General features: G+C 45.0%; 1 protein-coding gene across 1 annotated transcript in view; it reads left to right on the forward strand.

The window, feature by feature from the left end:
• Positions 1–20,028, forward strand: part of LOC148518729 (RAS guanyl-releasing protein 1-like) — a 79,717-nt gene that overhangs the window by 3,416 nt on the left and 56,273 nt on the right. Inside the window, exons 2-7 of the mRNA XM_088477052.1 lie at positions 12,808–12,983; positions 17,979–18,190; positions 18,737–18,842; positions 18,944–18,997; positions 19,139–19,273; positions 19,473–19,620. Coding sequence (XP_088333178.1) covers positions 12,961–12,983; positions 17,979–18,190; positions 18,737–18,842; positions 18,944–18,997; positions 19,139–19,273; positions 19,473–19,620 — 678 coding nt within the window. The 5' untranslated portion in view covers positions 12,808–12,960. The remainder of the gene's footprint in view (positions 1–12,807; positions 12,984–17,978; positions 18,191–18,736; positions 18,843–18,943; positions 18,998–19,138; positions 19,274–19,472; positions 19,621–20,028) is intronic.

Here is a 20,028-nt window from a genome sequence, read left to right on the forward strand (position 1 = left end):
CTGCAGAGCCAGGGTTGTGAGTATAGTAGGGTAATGTGATTGCAAAGCTGGGGGTGTGAGTATAGTAGGGTATTGTAAGTGCAGAGCTTGGGTTGAGTATAGTAGGGTAATGTGAGTGCCTAACTGGGGTTGTGAGTATCGGAAGCTAATGTGAGTGCAAAACTGGGGTTGTGAGTATAGTAGTGTAATGTGAGTGCAGAGCTTTGAGTGTGAGTATAGTAGGGTAATATGACTGCAGAGCTAGGGTTGTGAGTATAGTAGGGTAATGTGAGTGCAGAGCTGGGGTTATGAGCATAGTAGGGTAATGTGAGTGCCTAGCTGGGGTTGTGAGTACAGTAGGGTAATGTGAGTGCAGAACTGGGGTTGTGAGTATAGTAGGATAATGTGAGTGCAGAGCTGGGGGTGTGAGTATAGTAAGGTAATGTGAGTGCCTAGCTGGGGTTGTGAGTATAGTAGGGTAATGTGAGTGCAGAGTTGGGAGTGTGAGTGTAGTAGGGTAATGTGACTGCAGAGCCAGGGTTGTGAGTATAGTAGGGTAATGTGTTTGCAGAGCTGGGGATTGTGAATATAGTAGGGTAATGTGAGCGCAGAGCTGGGATTGTGAGTATAGTAGGGTAATGTGAGTGCAGAGCTGGGGGTGTGAGTGCAGAGCTGGGGGTGTGAGTATAGTAGGGTAATGTGAGTGCAGAGCTGGGGGTTGTGAGTATAGTAGGGTAATCTGAGTGCAGAGCTGGGGTTGTGAGTATAGTAGTATAATGTGAGTGCAGAGCTGGGGGTGTGAGTGTAGAGCTGGGGTTGTGAGTATAGTAGGGTAACGTGAGTACATAGCTGGGAGTGTGAGTGCAGAGTGGGTAATGTGAGTACATAGCTGGGAGTGTGAGTGCAGAGATGGATAATATGAGTACATAGCTGGGTTGTGAGTGCAGAGCAGGGTAACGTGAGTACATAGATGGGGGTGTGAGTGCAGTGCGGGGTAATGTGGGTGCTACTTCTATGCCTAGTTTCAGGTACATTTACAAGTGTACTTCTAATATAGGGGCGGCAGGTTAGTCATTTAAACAAAGAAATAAATAAAAAAAACAGTAATTACCATCATCTCATACAGCTTATAAGGACAGTGTTGCTGGATGATGCATCATACACTGAAGTGCCAAAAGTCATGGGATAGATGCCTAGTATCGTGTAAGATCCCCTATAACCCGGCGAAGTGCAGCAACTCGACATGGCATTTATTCCACAAGTGGACGAAAGACCTCTGGACAGATGTTGACCAATGCCATCTGGATAGCTTCCCACAACTCCCTGAAATTTGTACTGTAGGTGAAGGATCTTGGGTGCGAATTAACCTCTCCCCCACGTCCCATAAATACTCGATTGGATTCCTGTCGGGCGAACGTGGTGGCCACGCCATTTGTCGGAACTCTCCAGAATGCTTCTTGAACCAATTCTGTACAACTTGGGACCAATGCACAGTGCATTATGCTGCTGGAATATTCCAATAGTTGTGGGGGTACATGAAGTACATGAAGGGCTGCAAATGATCATCAAGCAATGCAACGTAGTGTTTTCTGGTCAATGACGTGTTCAGACGGGCCAGCTGAACCAAGCCATGCCACATGAACACACCCCACGCTATTATGGAACCACCACCAGCCTGCACAGTGCCTTGTTGACAACTGGGGTCTGTGCCACACCTGAACCCTACCATTAGTCAGAAACAACTGGAACTGTGACTCATCGGGCCACACCACATGTTGCCAGTCCTCCAGGGTCCAGTTAGTGACGTCACAAAACCAGGTGAGCTGCTGTGTCTGGTGTCGTAGTGTTAACAGGAGTACTCTGGTGGGTCTTCTGCTCCCATATCCCATGGAAGCTAAAGAACTCTGCACTGACCTGCTGGATAAGTGTCTGGTACCTCCTGCATTGAATATGTCGCTTCTCTGTTACCACGGACAATTCTGTCCAGACGCCGCTGGTCACAATCATTAAGCACCCGTGGCCAGCCACTGCGCTGTCCACTGTGGGTGTTAATGCCATCCATGAGGTATTCCTGGTATGCACATGACATCGTAGATCGAGGAATGTTGACTGTCCTCACAACTTTGGAAATGGAATGTCCCATCTTTTGGGCACCCACTATCATGCCCTGTTCAAGCTCCGATAATTCATGTCGCCTTGCCATGAGCAGCCTAGCCGGATTTCAATCTGACTCACGAGATGTCAGATTAGAACTGACACAGGTCTGGGCATTTCCAAGACAGTACAGTATGGTGACGCCACCTACCATTACCTTTACATACTGCTATCCCAATAACTTTTGCCACTTCAGTGTATATATTTCACTGACTATGCAGAAAGCAAGACAGTAATTTGTCAAAGCCCCCCCCGGTAATTTCCCCATAGTAATGCCCCCTGCAGCAGTGCCCCCATAGTAATGCCCCTTTCAGCTGTGCATCTATAGTAATCCCCTGTACTAGTGGCCATATGGTAATGTCTCCATAGTAATGCCCCTGTAGTGCCCAAATAGTAATGCTCCATAGTAATGCCCCTGTAGAGCCCCCTGGTAATGCCACCTGTAGTGCCCCCTGGTAATGCCCCTGTAGAGCCCCTTAGTAATGCCCCTGTAGAGCCCCCTGGTAATGCCCCATGTAGAGACCCCTGGTAATGCCACTATAGAGCCCCCTGGTAATGTCCCTGAAGTGCCCCCCCGGTAATGCCTCTGTAGAGCCCCCTGGTAATGCCCATGTGGAGCCCCCTGGTAATGCCCCTGTAGGTAATGCCACTGTAGTCCCCTTGTAGAGCCCCCTGGTAATGCTACCTGTAGTGCCCCCTGGTAATGCCCCTGTAGAGCCACCTGGTAATGCCCCTGTAGAGACCCCAGGTAATGCCACTGTAGTCCCCCTGTAGTGCCCCCTGGTAATGCCACCTGTAGTGCCCCCTGGTAATGCCCCTGTAGAGCCCCCTGGTAATGCCACCTGTAGTGCCCCCTGGTAATGCCCCTGTAGAGCCCCTTAGTAATGCCCCTGTAGAGCCCCCTGGTAATGCCCCATGTAGAGACCCCTGGTAATGCCACTATAGAGCCCCCTGGTAATGTCCCTGAAGTGCCCCCCCGGTAATGCCTCTGTAGAGCCCCCTGGTAATGTCCATGTGGAGCCCCCTGGTAATGCCCCTGTAGGTAATGCCACTGCAGTTCCCTTGTAGAGCCCCCTGGTAATGCCACCTGTAGTGCCCCCTGATAATGCCTCTGTAAAGGCCCTGTAGAGCCCCCTGGTAATGCCCCTGTAGTGCCCCCTGGTAATGCCCCTGTAGAGCCCCCTGGTGATGTCCCTGTAGTGCCCCCTGGTAATGCCCTTGTAGAGCCCCCTGGTAATGCCACTGTAGTCCCCCTGTAGTGCCCCCTGTTAATGCCCCTGTAGTGCCACATACACACACACAAAAAATAAATACTTACCTTAAACCCTGCTCCTGTGACTGCCACCGTCGGGTCCGCCCGGCTGCTCCTCGGAAATATGGGAGAGACGTCATTACGTCTCTCCCATAGTGCCTGTGGGAGAGAGTCGGAAGCTGGAGTTCAGGAGAGAACTCCAGCCTTCAGCTAACACAGGGCTGCAGAGAAGGAGCCGGGCGCCCGCTGGTAATAACATCTCAGCGGGCGTCCGACTTGGAGTCCCCCTGTGGCGCTGGGCTGGAGGACACTGGCGCCAGGTACAGCGGCGCACTCAGTGCACGTGCACCTCCAACCCCCCCTAGTTGCGGCCCTGCAGAAAGACCATGAAAATTTGCTCTAATCCTTAGTGACCACTAGCAAATAACGTATATTGAGCGAGACATATAAGGCCTTATTCAGAATTGGACACAAATGTAATATGTGGGTGGGCAAAAAAAAAAAAATTGCATTGTGCGACCTATTCGGTGTTGGCAATAAATGTGAGATGCCTCCAACTCTACATACTGTAGGCAGCAAATGCACCACCCTTCCCATTCAAGTAACAGGAACGGATGCGCCAAGAATACGACAGGAGGTGTGGCTACACTGGGAGTACAAAAGATGCTAATTCAGTAAGGATCACTATTGCGAATGCAATGGCGATTACGCACACAGTTCAACTGCGGTAGTATGCTAATCCACTGCGATCGCTATGCCGCTGTAGCACAACATAATGACGCCCACTTTACCTTACACACATCTTTACTCAGAAATAGCTAAATTCAGCGCACGCTATGGGGTCGAACCTACTAGCCGCAATAATCTCACCGGTGCGATTCATTGCGGCAATGGCTGTACTTTATGGCAGCCTGGATTCGCAGAATTTTGGGGCTGCGAGCAAAATTCCGCGCATTTAGGTTCAGAGTGGGCCGCGAAGGGTGCGAGGTCCCGGTCAGTTGCCAGCGTTTTAACGCCGTTGCAATTGCAAATCGCACCCCTCGTGGCTAATTGGATTGACCCCTATGAGTCCTCAAGCTGCATAAGGCATTGCAGTGGATAATTATGCATGCCCCTGCAACAGCGTTCAAACGCACTGGCACGCCTGAGTTTCCCCGACCACTCTCCCGTCACCACCCACAAACGATACTTCCTGTCAATCACTCTGCGGTGGGTCTGCGCAGTCACTGCAACTGTGGCCGGTTAGCGCACGTGCACTGCGATGCATGCGTAGAACGCAACAATCGGCTGATTGCGTGCGTATTAGCAGTTGTGATCCAAGCTGAATCAGGCCCTCAATGCACAATTAATACACATTACAGTAAATGGCCAGAGAGTGCAGAGCCTGTTAAACAACAGACAGGATGCAAATATAAAATCAGAAGTGTTTTTGTAAAGTCCACATTACTTATGGTCATCTGTCCAATTCCTAAACACAGTTTCAAACGTACTTTGGGCCTGATTCAGCTTTGGGAACAGAGGCCCTGATTCAGAGCCGGACACTCTTTCAAAGCGCTCGCTGTGAATCAGGGCGTTGTTTTTTTTTGGAGCCGGCCTCCAGGCCGCTCTCTAAGCTATGGGTAACCACCCACAGCTTTTGCGAGCGGTCATGTGATGGTCGCGACCATCGGGCTTGTGACGAGACCCGCAAGCCCCAGTGAGCTTCCTGCTCTAATAGAGCTGGAAGCTCACTACTGACATCACTCGTGATGTCAGTAGGGCCGCCCCCAAACGGCAGGCGTTCCTTCGGGAACGCCTCCGTTTGGCCATCCACCCCTCCTCCCCGCCTACAAAACGGGGCAAGCTGTCGATCAACATCGACAGCCGCCCCGTCTTGTAGTGAGTCCCGCAGCGAGAGATTTCTCGATCACTGCGGGGCTTGCGCACTCGCAGTGTGCACGCCGTGTGTGCGCACTGCCCGGCCATCGACCCGCTTGCGAGCGCATAGCACTTTCAAGCAGGTCTGCATCAGGCCCAGAGTAAGATGGAGAAAGTAAATGTGAACCTGGCAAAACCATGTTGCAATACAAGGGGTGTAAATACATCATTTTGGGGGCATTTAGGGTAAATACTGACTGCTCTTGCATGTAGGCCAGAAATGCTGCACAGTTTTATTTTTGCACTGCAATGTACATGTCAGTGTGGACACCCCCTCCCAAATCTAAATCTCTCTGCACATTTTACACCTCCCCCACCTGCAGTGCAGCATGGTTTTACCAAGATGCACAGTTATTTGCTCTATCTTACTCTATTCCCAAAACTTAATCAGGCCCTTTATTTTTAAAAAACAATATATGTTCAGTACACTGTGATATATTACATTTGAAATCATTGCCGCTGCAGTTTTACTTCATTTACATTATGGGGTGTGTCTTAGCCGCATTGGCTAAATTAGATGTGGCCTGTGGCCGTCAACATCCACTCGCAACTTGCACAAACGTTATGAGTACCCGCAAGTTATCTCGCTTCATTTGTGCTTTTCATGGCCATCCTAGATGCGTTTCGAATACACCCTTATGGTAGTTTGGCAGCAACTTCACCTCCCCCTCCAAGCCCTCTAGTGGTAGGGAGTCGTATATGCAACTCTCCTGGAAAGACGCCCATCATGAAGAGACACACATAAGCGCTAAACAAAAAAAAAAGTAAAATAAAAAATGCAACTTGCGTTTAGGTCCAACTATGAATAAGGTTCATAATGGGCCAACGTTTTAAAAAAAGAAATGTGTACAACTACAAACAGTTTCTATAGATGTCCCCCAATTGGTACTACGGAATCGGTATGATTTACTGCCGGACCCATGCCCTGGCCAGCGGCATCCCGGCAGAGGAGGAAATCCCAATCGTCCAAGGTAAGTATTCTCTAACCTAATTCTACCCCATAACCCTCCCTTAGGGGTGCCTAACCCTAACCTTCCTCCCCAGTGCCTAACCCTAATCCCCCCTCTAAGTGCCTAACCCTAATCCCCCCTCTAAGTGCCTAAACCTAACCCCCCCCTTCCCCGCCGCCTAAACCCAAGTCCCCCCGGGGTGCCTAACGCTAACCCCCCCTTCCCCTAGCCTAAACCTAACCTCCCGGGGGGGTGCCTAACCCTAAGTCGGGATTAGGTCCGCCGGCTTCCCGACTGCATACCGGTACTACAGTATGTTCATCTTCTATGAAGTGTGACCTGGTTTAGGACAAGTGCCGTTTTTTTCTGTTCCAAGTATTATTTACCTAAATTCAGATTAAATTACTATATCTAGTAATCTGGTGTACACGTGAGTGGACATAGTGGTACTACACCCCTAACATCATAACATGGCCACCATTAACAATGGTCAGCAGGCACTTCCGGCTCCGCCCACTATACAGTTATCTGTGCGTGGCTAGGGCTCTGCTTCGGACCTGGCGAATCCCACACTACACGGCTGTTTGACAGCCTGAAATTTGCCCCCTGAAGCTCCCTTTGGCACTCGGGATCTCACCTGCATGGAAAGGTACTTCCCCTCCTCAATGCCGGGGAAGTCACAAAGGAAACAAGCTGACCGCCACCCCTCCAAATCCAAGATGGCGGCCGCGACTCCACAGCAGGGAGAACCTATACCCATTACTGCATAGCATGCTGCTCACAACTCCTCTGAGCCTGCTACAGGTACCTCTGACTCTTACATTACCTATGGGGAGGTGGTCCAAGCCATTAAAGAGGCTATGACACCTATGCTTCAGGAACAGGCAGATCTTTTTCAGCAGACAATGTCTGCCTTGAAGGGCCAGATGAAGCAATTATCCAAAGAATCTCTGATACTGAGAATGTGTCTGGGTCTAACTTTCATGAGCTTAACACTATAAAAGCTGAATTTACCACACTGCATAATTCTCATCAGCAATTACTCTCTAAAGTTGATGACCTCGAAAACAGGTCACGTCGAAACAATTTAAGAGTAGTAGGTCTCCCGGAGACTATTAAAGGGACAGACCTTGTTAAATTTTTATAAAAAACTCTCCCAGCCCTTTTGGATATTGCTGAAAACTGTCAGGATATTATTGTGGAGAGAGCTCACCGTCTGGGCCCACAAAGAAACACCCCTGACAGAAGACCTCGAGTTGTAATATTTCGATGCCTGAACTATGTCCATAAAGATATTATATGGTCAGCATCCCGCAAATTCCGTAATCTAACATGGGGGGTCACCGCCTAATTATATTCCAGGACTTTTCTACAGAAGTTACCAAGGCTAGGAAGAAATTTTCCCCTATCTGCCAAAATTTAATTCAGCACGGTCATCGCTTTGCTTTATTATTTTCAGCACGACTGAGATTATACGACGATGACACATATAAAGATTTCACCACTGCAGCAGACGCCGAGGCATATATTCGGGAGTTACTTGAATCAGAGAAAGATGCTGCACTATCTTCTTCTGCTTCTCCGAGGGTTTGAACAAAACGTGTCTTACTGACATTGTCATTTACTCTGTTTATAACCTGTTTTACCTTTTCGTTAATGTCTGCATAATAGCTGAAATATTCTATTATACTGCACCCTGTTCCACAAATCTAAGGATGTTGTCTGCTGAAAGTTATGTCATTGAAGACTTTGCTGGGTCTGGTTAGGAGTCTACTGGCCAGGATTTCTTGGCGCTTAACACCAGCGCCTACCGGAAGCCCCTGTTTTGATAATGAAACAGCCTATTTGCCATGACAAGCATTTACCATTGATTTTCACAATGGCTGTATTTCTCTTACCCCATTGTATGTCTTCTCCCCATTGTATTCACTCCTCCTCCCCCTGTCCATATACGTTTAATTTTTTCTATTTGTCATGTCCTTATGATGCATTTGGGAAAAAAAATTTAAGACTGTCTCATCTGCAATATGGCCCATATTTTTTTAATACTATCTTAAATTAATGTCATGTCACAGATAAGAATTGGAACTTGGAATGTGGGAGGATTTCACTCCCCGATCAAACGCAAAAAGATTCTAATATATTTAAATAGGCTTCATTTAGATTTGGTGTGCCTACAGGAGACACATTTGGTTGCAACTGAGGTGGTTAAACTTAATATGTTGAGATGGAGGGTGTTGGCGGCGTCCCCATACAACCCCAAGTCCAGAGGAGTGGTGGTGATGGCCAGGCACTCTCTACCCATCACAGTTCTTGCGACTACGGTGGACCCTGAGGGTCGATATGTCATCTTAGAAACTTCTGTTTACGATATACCCTATGTAATTTGTACTATATACGCCCCCAACAGATATGACAGGGTGTTTCTATGATCTGTTGTATCAAAACTATACCCTATATACAATGAGAATTTAGTTTTATGTGGAGACTTTAATTTGATAGCTTCAAGGGAGATGGATTGTCAATATCTATCTCGCTGATCTGCACACACCCCCAGATATGGAATACCGTACATTATGCAGCAACTAAAGCTCACTGATGTTTGGAGAGCCAAACATCCCATTGAAAAGGATTACTCATGCTTGTCGGCTGCCCATGGCTCATTAGCTCGTCTGGACTATATTTTGATGTCTGACTCCATATTTTTTAAATCAATTGATAGTTGCATTGAGCCAATAGATTTATCAGATCACGCACTAGTCTGGGTTGATCTTGCGGTTAATGTAGATAAAGGGCCTCGTTCAGAAAATAGGGGTGGCTATTCAAATGAATCTGTTCACGCCGGTAGGTCTGAACGAGCGAACAAAACTTGCGATCGTTTTTTGAAAAAATACGCCCCCTGGCCGCTCGCATCCTACGTCATGTCCGCTATTTATTAGATTAATCGAGTACATCGACCAGGGTATGAACTGCTCGCTATTCTTGTGGTTGGTTTTTGCTACCACAATTTTGCGAGCAGTTCTGGCTAGAAAATAACCCAGTGACGTGGTCAATGACGCTGCTGTATTAATTATGCACACCCTTAAAACGCCGGTTTTGACCTTTAAGCACGCCTGCGTTCGGATCTCCACACCCCGTTTTCAATCACCTTCCCCTGTTACCACCCACATACGCCTCCTCCTGTCACTCAAAATAGCAGGCATTCGCTATTTAGCGAACAAACGATTTTCGGCCGCACTGGCTGGTTCGCGCATGCATATTACGATCCGTACGCATGCGCAGTTGGGCAAACATCGCTCGGAGCGAACGAGCGCCCGCTTCCGAGCGGCTCTGAATCAGCCGTCCAGCCTGATGTCCTCATTGAAATTTCGCAATAAAATTGAGTCCTCATGGCAGACCTACAAGCAGGATAATCTTTCATGTGAACAAGATGACCTTGTATTGTTCTGGCAGGCCTCAAAGGCTGTAATCAGGGGGGATATAATTTCATATGTTAAAAATATTCAAAAATCTTTTTCTATTGTAGTTGTCAGCTCAGCAATCACTTACAGAATCTTTTTCTAGATTTAAAATTTCTCCCACTCCTGTCCATAAAAAAACATATTTAGAATGTAAAGCTCATTTTGACGCAATTCTGACAGATATGGGAGATCGGCACACTTTTCAAAGACGGTTTCAGTTTTGCAAACACGGCAACAGAACTGGACGCCTTTTATCCAATCTTTTAAAGGGCCCACGACCGTCGACCCTAATTAAAAAACTCTGCACATCCTCTGCCCCTTATACTTCTTCTAGCAAACAAATAGTTTAAGAATTCCGTTCTTTTTATGCTAAATCATATGCTGCATCTTCCTCTGACGAAACAAAAAGAGATTAATTCTGGTCCACAATCTCTCCTTCTCAGTTATCTTCCGACTTGGCTGCTACACTGACCACCCCGATACATGCATCAGAGGTACAAAAAATTATACAGGGTATGATTTCGGGTAAAGCTCCAGGCCCTGATTAGTGGGGAATTTTATAAATTTCTCTCCCCCAAAATTGTAGATACATTAACGTCTGCATACAATCGCATTTTGATTACTAAGTCCCTACCATCTTACTTTAACTCCGCAATCCTCAAAGTCCTACCCAAACCAGGCATAGACTTCGAATGCTCTAGCTCATATAGACCCATTTCTCTTCTTAATAATGACTATAAAATATTATTAAAAATACTAGCAGAGCGAATGAAATTACTACTTCCCAGGCTAATCCATGAAGACCAAACTGGGTTTATATGGGGACGTCACTCGACAGCCAATATACGTAGAGTGTTGGTCAACTGGGTACAGTCATTAAAAACCACGGATTTACATACCATCTTATCATTTGATGCCGAAAAGGCCTTCGACCTGGTGTTCTGGGATCATTTGTTTTTCACATTACATAAATTTGGGTTCCAATCAGACTTTATTCAGCTTCTATCCTCATTATATGCTAATTCATCCTTACAAATTGTATATAACGGCTATGCTTCTGAGCCCTTCCCTATACATAAGGGTACCAGACAGGGATGTCCCCTGTCACCCCTCCTATTTGCCCTTGTTTGGAGCCGCTTGCCATAGTACTATGTGGTTCCATGGTATTTCGAGGAATCCAGGTTGGTGCAGTTGAACTTAAGGTGGCATTATTTGCTGATGACATGCTTCCTCGACACCGGAAGTAATGCGTCTCTTATTCGACTTATTTGGATCCTTTGCGGGTTATAAGGTGAATGTGACCAAGTCGGAATACTTACCTCTTTCTGGTGCACCAGATGATTTTCTTCCAATCCCCATCTTTCCAAATCTTCGTTTAGCAGGCCCAACCTTGAAGTATTTGGAGATATATATACCCTTTGATTCTGGAAAGCTATACTCAGTAAATTTCTCCCCATTACTCCGATCTATATCAAAATTATTGACAGACTGGTTATCTATACCTTTGTCCTTACTGGGTCGTATTGCCATTTTGAAGAGTGTTATATTCCCTAAAATTTCATACCCTATGCAGATAGGTTCCGAAGACACAATTGTGTAATGGACTGTTTGGGGCAGGTCCTGTGTCCAAATATACCGAGGTCCAATTAACAATATGGCAATTCGCACAGTAAAGTCCCCAGGGCACAGGTCCAGTGGTGGGCTGGTATGGTAATATATTCTGACACGTTTCGCTTTGATAAAGCTGTGATTTGGACACAGCGAAACGCGTTAGTGACTTGGCTGCTACACTCTGTATCACTCCTCCTGATCCATATGAACATATATTTTATCATTGCTGCTGTGCCTAGCAGGCAAATATTACCATACCAGCCCAGCATTGGACCTGTGCCCTGGGGACTTTACTGTGCGAATTGCCATATTGCTAATTGGACCCAGGTATATTTGGACACTGGACCTTCCCCAAACAGTCCATTACACACTTGTATCTGGGGAACCTATCGTGCTAAAGCTCACCAGCATTGCCAAACGGACCTCACTCCTATGTGGACATTGGACCGGGTAAATATTTGGCTGGACATATATGTACAACCTACTTAATATTGATTATATGGACATATGAACTTGGTTCTTATGCGATCAGGATCCACTTTTTGAGAGACTAATGAATGATGTGTATGACATTTTTAAGAAAATTTATGATTTTATGCTAATTATGTGTTGAAAAAGGTTATTTATCAACGAGTACTATTAAATATGCAATTGTATTTTTACTATTAGAGTGCTGTTTATTCCTGCTTGGTTTGTATATACCCTTGTTATCTATTGAGGATTGACTATCCACTTATTTACAGCTGCTCACTTTTATAACTACCATACACCCGACTAGTTGCGCTCCATCAGTCATTTTACAGTTACTTTTTTGTACTTCACAAAAAAAGTAGAATATACTGTAGGTGTGACCACATGTGCACCCGACGACGTCAAACAGGGGCATTAGCCCATATGAATATGTGTTGTGATATGAAACTCGTCTCAAACTGGTGCAAAAGTACCTCTGTGCAATAAAGTTTATTCATCCAAACTTTTTTTTTTTTACAACAAATGTTTTTTCTTCTGTCCATTTTTTACATTTTTAAAAGTTGGTGTGGTGTATAACTTGTTGGTGTGATATATAACTTGTTGGTGTGGTGTATAACTTGTTGGTGTGATATATAACTTGTTGGTGTGGTGTATAACTTGTTGGTGTGATGTATTATTTTGATGTTTCTGTATCACAACAAGTGGGCAACCGGTGTCACACCCAATGCTTGGGTTTGTAGTCTGAATACAACTGTGGAACCACATGTTTCTTAAATCTGCATTATATACTAGGTCCTCTCCTGGTAATCATAATATATGGTAATAAAAAAAATCTTTTTATTTTACTTCTTTTTTTTTAAACATCAGAGAGCAATCGGGGAAGGGGTTAAATGTTGTAGACACTGAGAGGTGCATGTAGTGTTTCGCAAGTCTATGGTTAAACAGTATGAAAGCTCTCTGTATTCTCGCCTTGCTACTAATGACAGAGTTACATGCAGTTCCTCTTTATCAGTCTGTACTTAGGCAAGACACTCCCCTGTCACCAAGTGCTCACCATCCTTCAAAACTGGGTGTAATGACACGGGGGTCGCAAGCAGAGCAACTATAGGCAAGGAAGCTGAGAAGACCCCCAGACCCCTGTTCTACATTTCAGACTTCCTGCAACATGAATCGCAAAGACAGCAAGAGGTGAGCCTGAGTTGCCCATCTTAGGAGAGACACCAGGGGTTGTGGGTGCTGAGCCACAGATAGTCTAGGTGGTTGTATGGATCTGGCTGTAGCTTTGAAGTTCATGTTTGCGGAGTGCTGGTCAGGAACTTGTAGGCATCTTTAAAGGACTGAGCCTCACAGCTGGGTGGAAAGACACCAGTTCCTGATTTGGTATGGTTTCTGCTTTTTTTAATGTGAGTTGTGGAGATGTACAGTATGTTAGGCAAGGTGACTAATTCCGAAAAAGACCATTAGACGAGTGAACAGGCCAGATAGACTTTAATCTGAGAGGTACTGCTGATTGGTGATGTGAAACTGTAGCTGTAAGATCACACAGGGGGAACTGGGAAGGTAGAGCGTGTACCAACTTGTGCAAAAGTGTAAACCAGCAAGGTTTAGCTGAACAGCCTCTGTTATGTGTGTCAGCTTCTTCTGCTTTGTGGGGTCACGACAGACTCATGTATGTGTGCGACACTAATAGACTGGTCTTCACCTGTGTGTAACTGTGACACACCAGTCCTCTAATGTGTGTGTGTTATACTGACAGGCTGGTCCTGCTATGGGCTTCATTTAAGAACGATTCATAAGCCCTTCAGCACTCGTTTTTAATGTTAAAAGGGGTTATGACATCCATGCAGTATTTGGCAAACAGCGGTAAGCTTAGCTTACCACCATTTATGACCATCTATAGATGGCATAAGTGGTACAGTCCCTTTTGCTGGCAATGGGGACTCAGCAAAGCTGAGTCTCCACCATTTTGATGCACATTCGCATTAGTCAGCAACACATTGCCGGGCAGGCTGCCGTAGGAGGAGGAAGATAGCGCTGGGCCTGGCCAGCCAGACAGGTTGGTGATGTTTAATACCGGTGACACCTGAGACGCCCACTGTCAGCGTCCATATATGCTGAAATACCGATTGGAGCATCACCATCGAAACTTGCTCCAGCCCTATGGCAGGTACAGATTTTTTGTCCAAGGTGAGAGATTAAGCACCTGTGTACGCAACAACTTCCGTGACACGTCCGCGATACTCCCATAATGCACCCATAATACGGACCATCTCAGTGCACCTGAATAGGCACCTCCCTGCCACCGCGCAATAGATATTTCAAAGTACTTTTCCGTGCGTGTGTCTGAAATCCCAACTACGGGGTGTATTTACTAAAGTGCGGGTTTCTAGAAGTGAAGAAGTTGCCCATAGCAGCCAATCAGAATTTATTTAACATTTATCTAGCACCTTCTAGAAGATAATAGCTAGAATCTGATTGGTTGCTATGGGCAACATCTCCACTTCTATAAATCCACACTTTAGTAAATATACCCCTACGACTCTGTACGAACACAATCAGGATGCATGCGCCAAAAGACTTAGACGCACGCACAGTAAACAAATCACACAACTACGTTTGATATTGACATAGGGGTCAATCCAATTAGGTGCGAACTGCGAGGTGCGAGTTGCTATTTTCTCTTCGAATTTGCATAGCGAATTTATTTTGCAATACAATTAGTAACTCTCACTGAATCAGTCAGACTGAATACGCATCTTTCAATTCGCGCCTCCCTGAGGATGAGAGGTGGGAAGGAAAATCTTTATTTTAAGGTTAAAATGTCGGGCCACTGTGCTGAACCCCTTGGACTAATTAGGCATTTGGAAGTTTCCAACTGGCTTAATTAGTCCAATAATTACATGTCATTTTTGAGGGTAATAAAAATTGTCCTCAAATTACCCCAAAATCGACTTTTTCTGTTAGTTTAGGCACCAAAAATATTTTCTTAATTGAAACAAACAAAAAAAAAAATAATTTTTAATATTTCTTTTTATCATTTTTTTTTACAAATTTTCAAGATGCCCTCAAAGTATCTTACTACTTACTTACTACTTGGTTTTTTGTCTTTTTTGCAATTTTCATTTAATTTGTTTGCGTTTATAAAAAAAAAAGTTTTTTTTATAATTTTCTTGTATTTTTAAACCCCCCCCCCCCACAAATCAGCCATGACAACATTTAAAAACCTACAGTACCTTCCTAATGCCCACAAACAGCCTTCTATACGGTCCTGCTAATTAAATGATCAGTTTTGGGGGCTCCAGGATGGTCTCTCCACATTTTCATGCACTTCTCTCAAATCTTAATTGGCAGTCAATTCGCACCCCTCCGTTGCAAGTAGTGCAAATAGGCATTTTTAATTGGATTGGAGAATTCTCTGGAGTGCGCTTCGAGGCGAAGTCTGTGAGCTTCAGGAAACTCGCTACTCGCACTTCGCACCTAGTTGGATTGACCCCATAGTGTGTTACTCAGAGTCAGGCTCATAGTGTTTCCACACCTATGAAGACCTGTACATATCTCAAAACGCGTACGTTGCAGCATATGTTCCTACCTTACGACAAGTCATCATCAGTGTGTACGTGAATGTGCTCTGTGCTTGGTGCAAAAGACATGCATCTTAATAGGTGTATATGCGCCTACCGGCTGGTCTGCAAGAGCCACAGTTACATCTGAGAACATTTCCTTTCACCCCATTCCTCCTCTCAGGTAATAAGGTTTAATAAGTGCTAAATGCGTGGTGACCACCTGCACAAGCGCATACACAGGCAGTCATTTTCTGAGCATGCATGTAATCAGGCAAGATCAGCTAAACAGATTGGAGACAGTACTTTTGCATCAGCTCCATTGTACTTACGTGACTCTAATCCACTTCTACTGCTCCACTGCAGCAAGCAAGAAGCTTTAGGGGCCCAGTGTTGGATTTACATTTCCAAACCGCTATACACCAAAGGAAGCTGCCTATTTTTGCATTTTTCATTAATCCCTGGCGTGTGGTGTGTTCCCACTTTTTGTTTGAAAACTGCAAAATTGTGGCAGTGAATCTGTTTTCCTGTGACTTAAAATCAGCGCAGAAATAGACCATGTAGCAGATCGTATTATTCATGTTTATGCAGTCGCAAAAGCGCGCTGGGGTTTGTTACTAAATATGAATTGATACCTCCACCTCTAGACATCTAACAGACTGAGTGGCGCCAACTTTCCTGTGCTAATACTCAAACCAATGAATCAGTTAAAAAATTCCCTTGAATTTATTGAATTTTAGAACTGTTTTAAAAACCAAGTAGGTCGAACATGTGTGAGCCTGTTCGAGAAGGATCAAGCCGATACACACTCGGATGAGTTAAATTTGAACAATTTTGTAATTTAAAAAAAATATATATTGCAAACGGTAAGCTGTATAATAGTGTTCACAGGGTCTCATTCAGACCGAGCTCGCGAGCGCAGGACGCTCGCAAGCGGGTTGATGGTACCCAAATGCGCATGCGCACGACGGAGGCGCCTCCGTCGTGCGCATGCGCGAGACCCGGCGAGCGATGGGGAAGCCGTCGCTCAGGGTCTCGCACCAAAGGGGACGTGCTGTCAATGGTGAGTGACAGCACACCCCCTTTGGTGGGCGTGCCGGGGGCGCGGCTGCCCAGACGGAGGCGTTCCCATGGGAACGCCTACCGTCTGGGTCCGGCCCCACTGACATCACTAGTGATGTCAGTGGGAGTGATTTTGGCTCTGATAGAGCCAAAATCACTCCAGGGCTTGCGGTCACCGAGACCCTGCTGCAGGGTCTCATCACAAGCCCAATGGTCGCGATGGTCTTGACCATCGCGACCATCATCATGGAAGCTCGCATAAGCTGTGGGTGGTAACCCACAGCTATGCGAGCGTCCAAGAGGCCGCTCCAATATTAGGTAGGAGGGCCCTGATTCAGAGCGAGCGCTCTGGTCAGAGCGTCCGGCTCTGAATCAGGCCCACAATTCGGTTAGTAAAAATTTTTTTTTAAAATACTCTTCTTAACCAGAAATACAAATTTTGTTCAAATGTTTAAAATTTTGTATTAAGGAAAATTAAATTGTATTATTTAATCAAACCTCGAACAGGATCAGCAGCAAATTTTCAAATCAGGTACATATTCGATTCTTGTACAGGTTGAGTCTCCCATATCCAAAATGCTTGGGACCAGGGATATTTTGGATATCGGAATATTCCGTATTTTGGAATGTTTGCATACCATAATGAGATATTTTGGGAATGGGATCCAAGCACAGAATGCATTTATGTGTTATATACATCTTATACAAACAGCCTGCAGGTCATTTTATACAATATTTTCAATAATTTTGTGGCTCAATCAAAGTTTGTGTACATACATGAAATTCATTTGTTTCATATACACCTTATACACAAAGCCTGAAGGTAATTTTATACTTAATTTTTAATAATTTTGTGCCTTTAAACAAAGTTTGTGTACATTGAACCATTGGAAAGCAAAGGTGTCACTATCTCAGTCATGCTAAAAAAATTCTGTATTTCGGAATATTTCGTATTTCGGAACAATTGGATATGGGAGACTAAACCTGTATTGCAAACAGGTTCTGGGTCGTGTAACCGGTGAAATTCGGTCATGCTTTGAACTGTATGGAAGGTTTTGAGCATCTCTACTTTCTTGTGTGACACTGACTGATTTGTGCCCTCCAGTGAGTGTGACACTGAAAGGCTAATGCTGCATACACACGTAAAGATTTTCTGTCCAACCACCCAACTAGTTGATTGGTTGGAATGAAAATCTGGTAACGCATGGGAGTAAATGATGATCAGCAATTTGCTCCTAAATGCCAGAAAAAGATGAAAATGGTCATTTGGGAGCAAATTGCTGATTGTCATTTGCTTTCATAGCTTACCAGATTTTCATTCCAACCAATCAACTAGTTGGATGGTTGGACAGAAAATCTTTAGATGTGTACCCAGCTTAAATGATACCTTTGCACCTTGTCTTCAGTGAGATCTGATGTGATCATCACTTTTAACACGGGTTAAAACATTTTAAAAAACAGGCACAAAAAAAAGGGATGTAGCAGGTCACAAGATGTGCGAATCAATTTGTGGAGTGTATGTTGTGTGTTTTACACTTGCGCTCAACTCTTTGTTTCACAGAAAATCTCGTCTAGAGCTTTCAAACCAAACCGTAAGCAGCAATGGCGTTTGCCTTCCTGTTAAGAGCCGACATAGTCAGAGCAGGAGGAGGAGAAGGATGACCTGCCCGAGTCCTGCCGATATTAACCAGGCTTTGGTGACAGTAACCCTGGCCCAGCTGGGGAAGGGCTGCAGTCTGGAAGAACTGATGGAGAAATGCATTCAGTCATTCGGTAAATACTCTACTATGTGTTCGAGAGCAAGATTTCCAATAGCAGTCATTCAGATTCTAGCTATCATTTATCACGTTATCTCTATAAACTGATAGCTAGGTGTATATTTACTAAAGTGCAGGTTTTTAGAAGTGGAGCTGTTGCCCATAGCAACCAATCAGATTCTATCTCTTATCTTCTAGAAGGTGCTAGATAAGTGATAAGTAGAATCTGATTGGTTGCTATGGGCAACAACTCCACTTCTAAAATCCTGCACTTTATTAAATATACCCCCTACAATCTGCTAGGTTGTTATGGAAAACGGGATGGGTACAGGATACTGGCACTCTGGATCCCGACGGTCAGAATCCCAAAGCCAGCATCCTGACCAGGTTACAATCCCGATGCCCCCAGGTAAGTAAGACTAACCTAACCCCTAACCCTAGGTGGGATGTCCATCAAAGATTATATCACTTCTCACATGTATTATCATTAGTGACACGGATGTTAAATACATATTTCATTGACCATGTCCTTTTTCTTACATTGTTTCTCGTATCTGAGAAGACGTGGATGGAAAGCTTTGGAGAAATGAAGACACCGTTCACATGATCCTCATCATGCACAGTTGGGTCGTGCCATCGGCCGAATTTGCACGGAGGCTACTACGACTATATCCTTAAACTTGTAATGGGGCTCAGCATCGAGTATAGGTGCTCATTGTGCTTTCTTGCTCTTCCAATATTTGTATTTAGCTCCTAAACGATCAATTACCTACCGGGAAGCCGCTCAAAGCCAAAGGAAAATGCAGATCTGCCATTTCCTCAGGTAAGTGTCCTTTTTGTTTGCAGTGCTCCACAATTCTCCACTTTGTACTACTGTACTTTTTTTTTCTTTCATAATGAAGAGTAAGAGCCAATGGTTCTGACTTGTATGTTATAGCTAAATCCAGCTCTTCATCGCCTTCAGGTTCTGGGTCAATCAGTATCCAGAGGTGTTTCAGCTTGACAGTGAGTTAGAAGAGCTGATGTGTGACTTATGGGAGGTGGTGAAGGATCGGAGAAGGCCCAGCGACCACCGGCGGAGCATTGACACAACATATATGTAAGGACTTCTCGTGATCCGCCATTCTCCAGGCCTCCTGGATGGTTCACTCTTATACGCAATAATCCAGAATGTCATTACTGCCTGCCTTCTGTTCTCCTCCATGTGTTTCTTCCTTCATGGACCTGTTTATAACTCTTCCAGATTATTTCCTCATTAATCCTCGTGACTGTGTTCTTTCTTTTCATCTTTGTGCCAGTTTTGATGAGGACTTTACGAAGACTTTTCCCGAGTCACCTAGTTTCAACAAGAAGAGGAAAGTCTCCCTTCTTTTTGATCATCTAGAGCCATCGGAACTGGCAGATCATCTCAGCTACCTGGAATTTAAATGTTTCTGCAGGATATCGGTAAACAAGGCTCACGCGCTCAAGTCTCTCTGTGCAGACCTCTAACTGTTTCTTTTTACAAAAGTTTTTTTTTTTATGGATTCCAACCAATGAATTGCTTTAATATACAGTAATTAGTTTGGGCCTATTGCGGAGCCATTCCAGATAAGTTTTTAATATTGATTTTGGTAGGGGTTTGCCATACAGCCATGGACCATGAACTGAGCTCATGGATCTGACTCTGCAGACCCATTGTCTGAAGTCTCTAACAAATATAGGCCTAATAATGAGTTGGATGTATGTCCACAGCCTGTTTACTAGTTTCTGCTAATGCCTGAATCCATCCGTGTATGCCGATTATACGTGCGCCAGCATGTGGACGGACGGATCGCCCACTGTTTTTACGTCGCAGTCTTCAGCATAAGGGGT

This window comes from Taudactylus pleione, unplaced genomic scaffold (assembly GCF_031769625.1).
Source record: "Taudactylus pleione unplaced genomic scaffold, aTauple2 ptg000199l, whole genome shotgun sequence".
In the NCBI taxonomy this organism is placed as follows: Eukaryota; Metazoa; Chordata; class Amphibia; order Anura; family Myobatrachidae; genus Taudactylus; species Taudactylus pleione.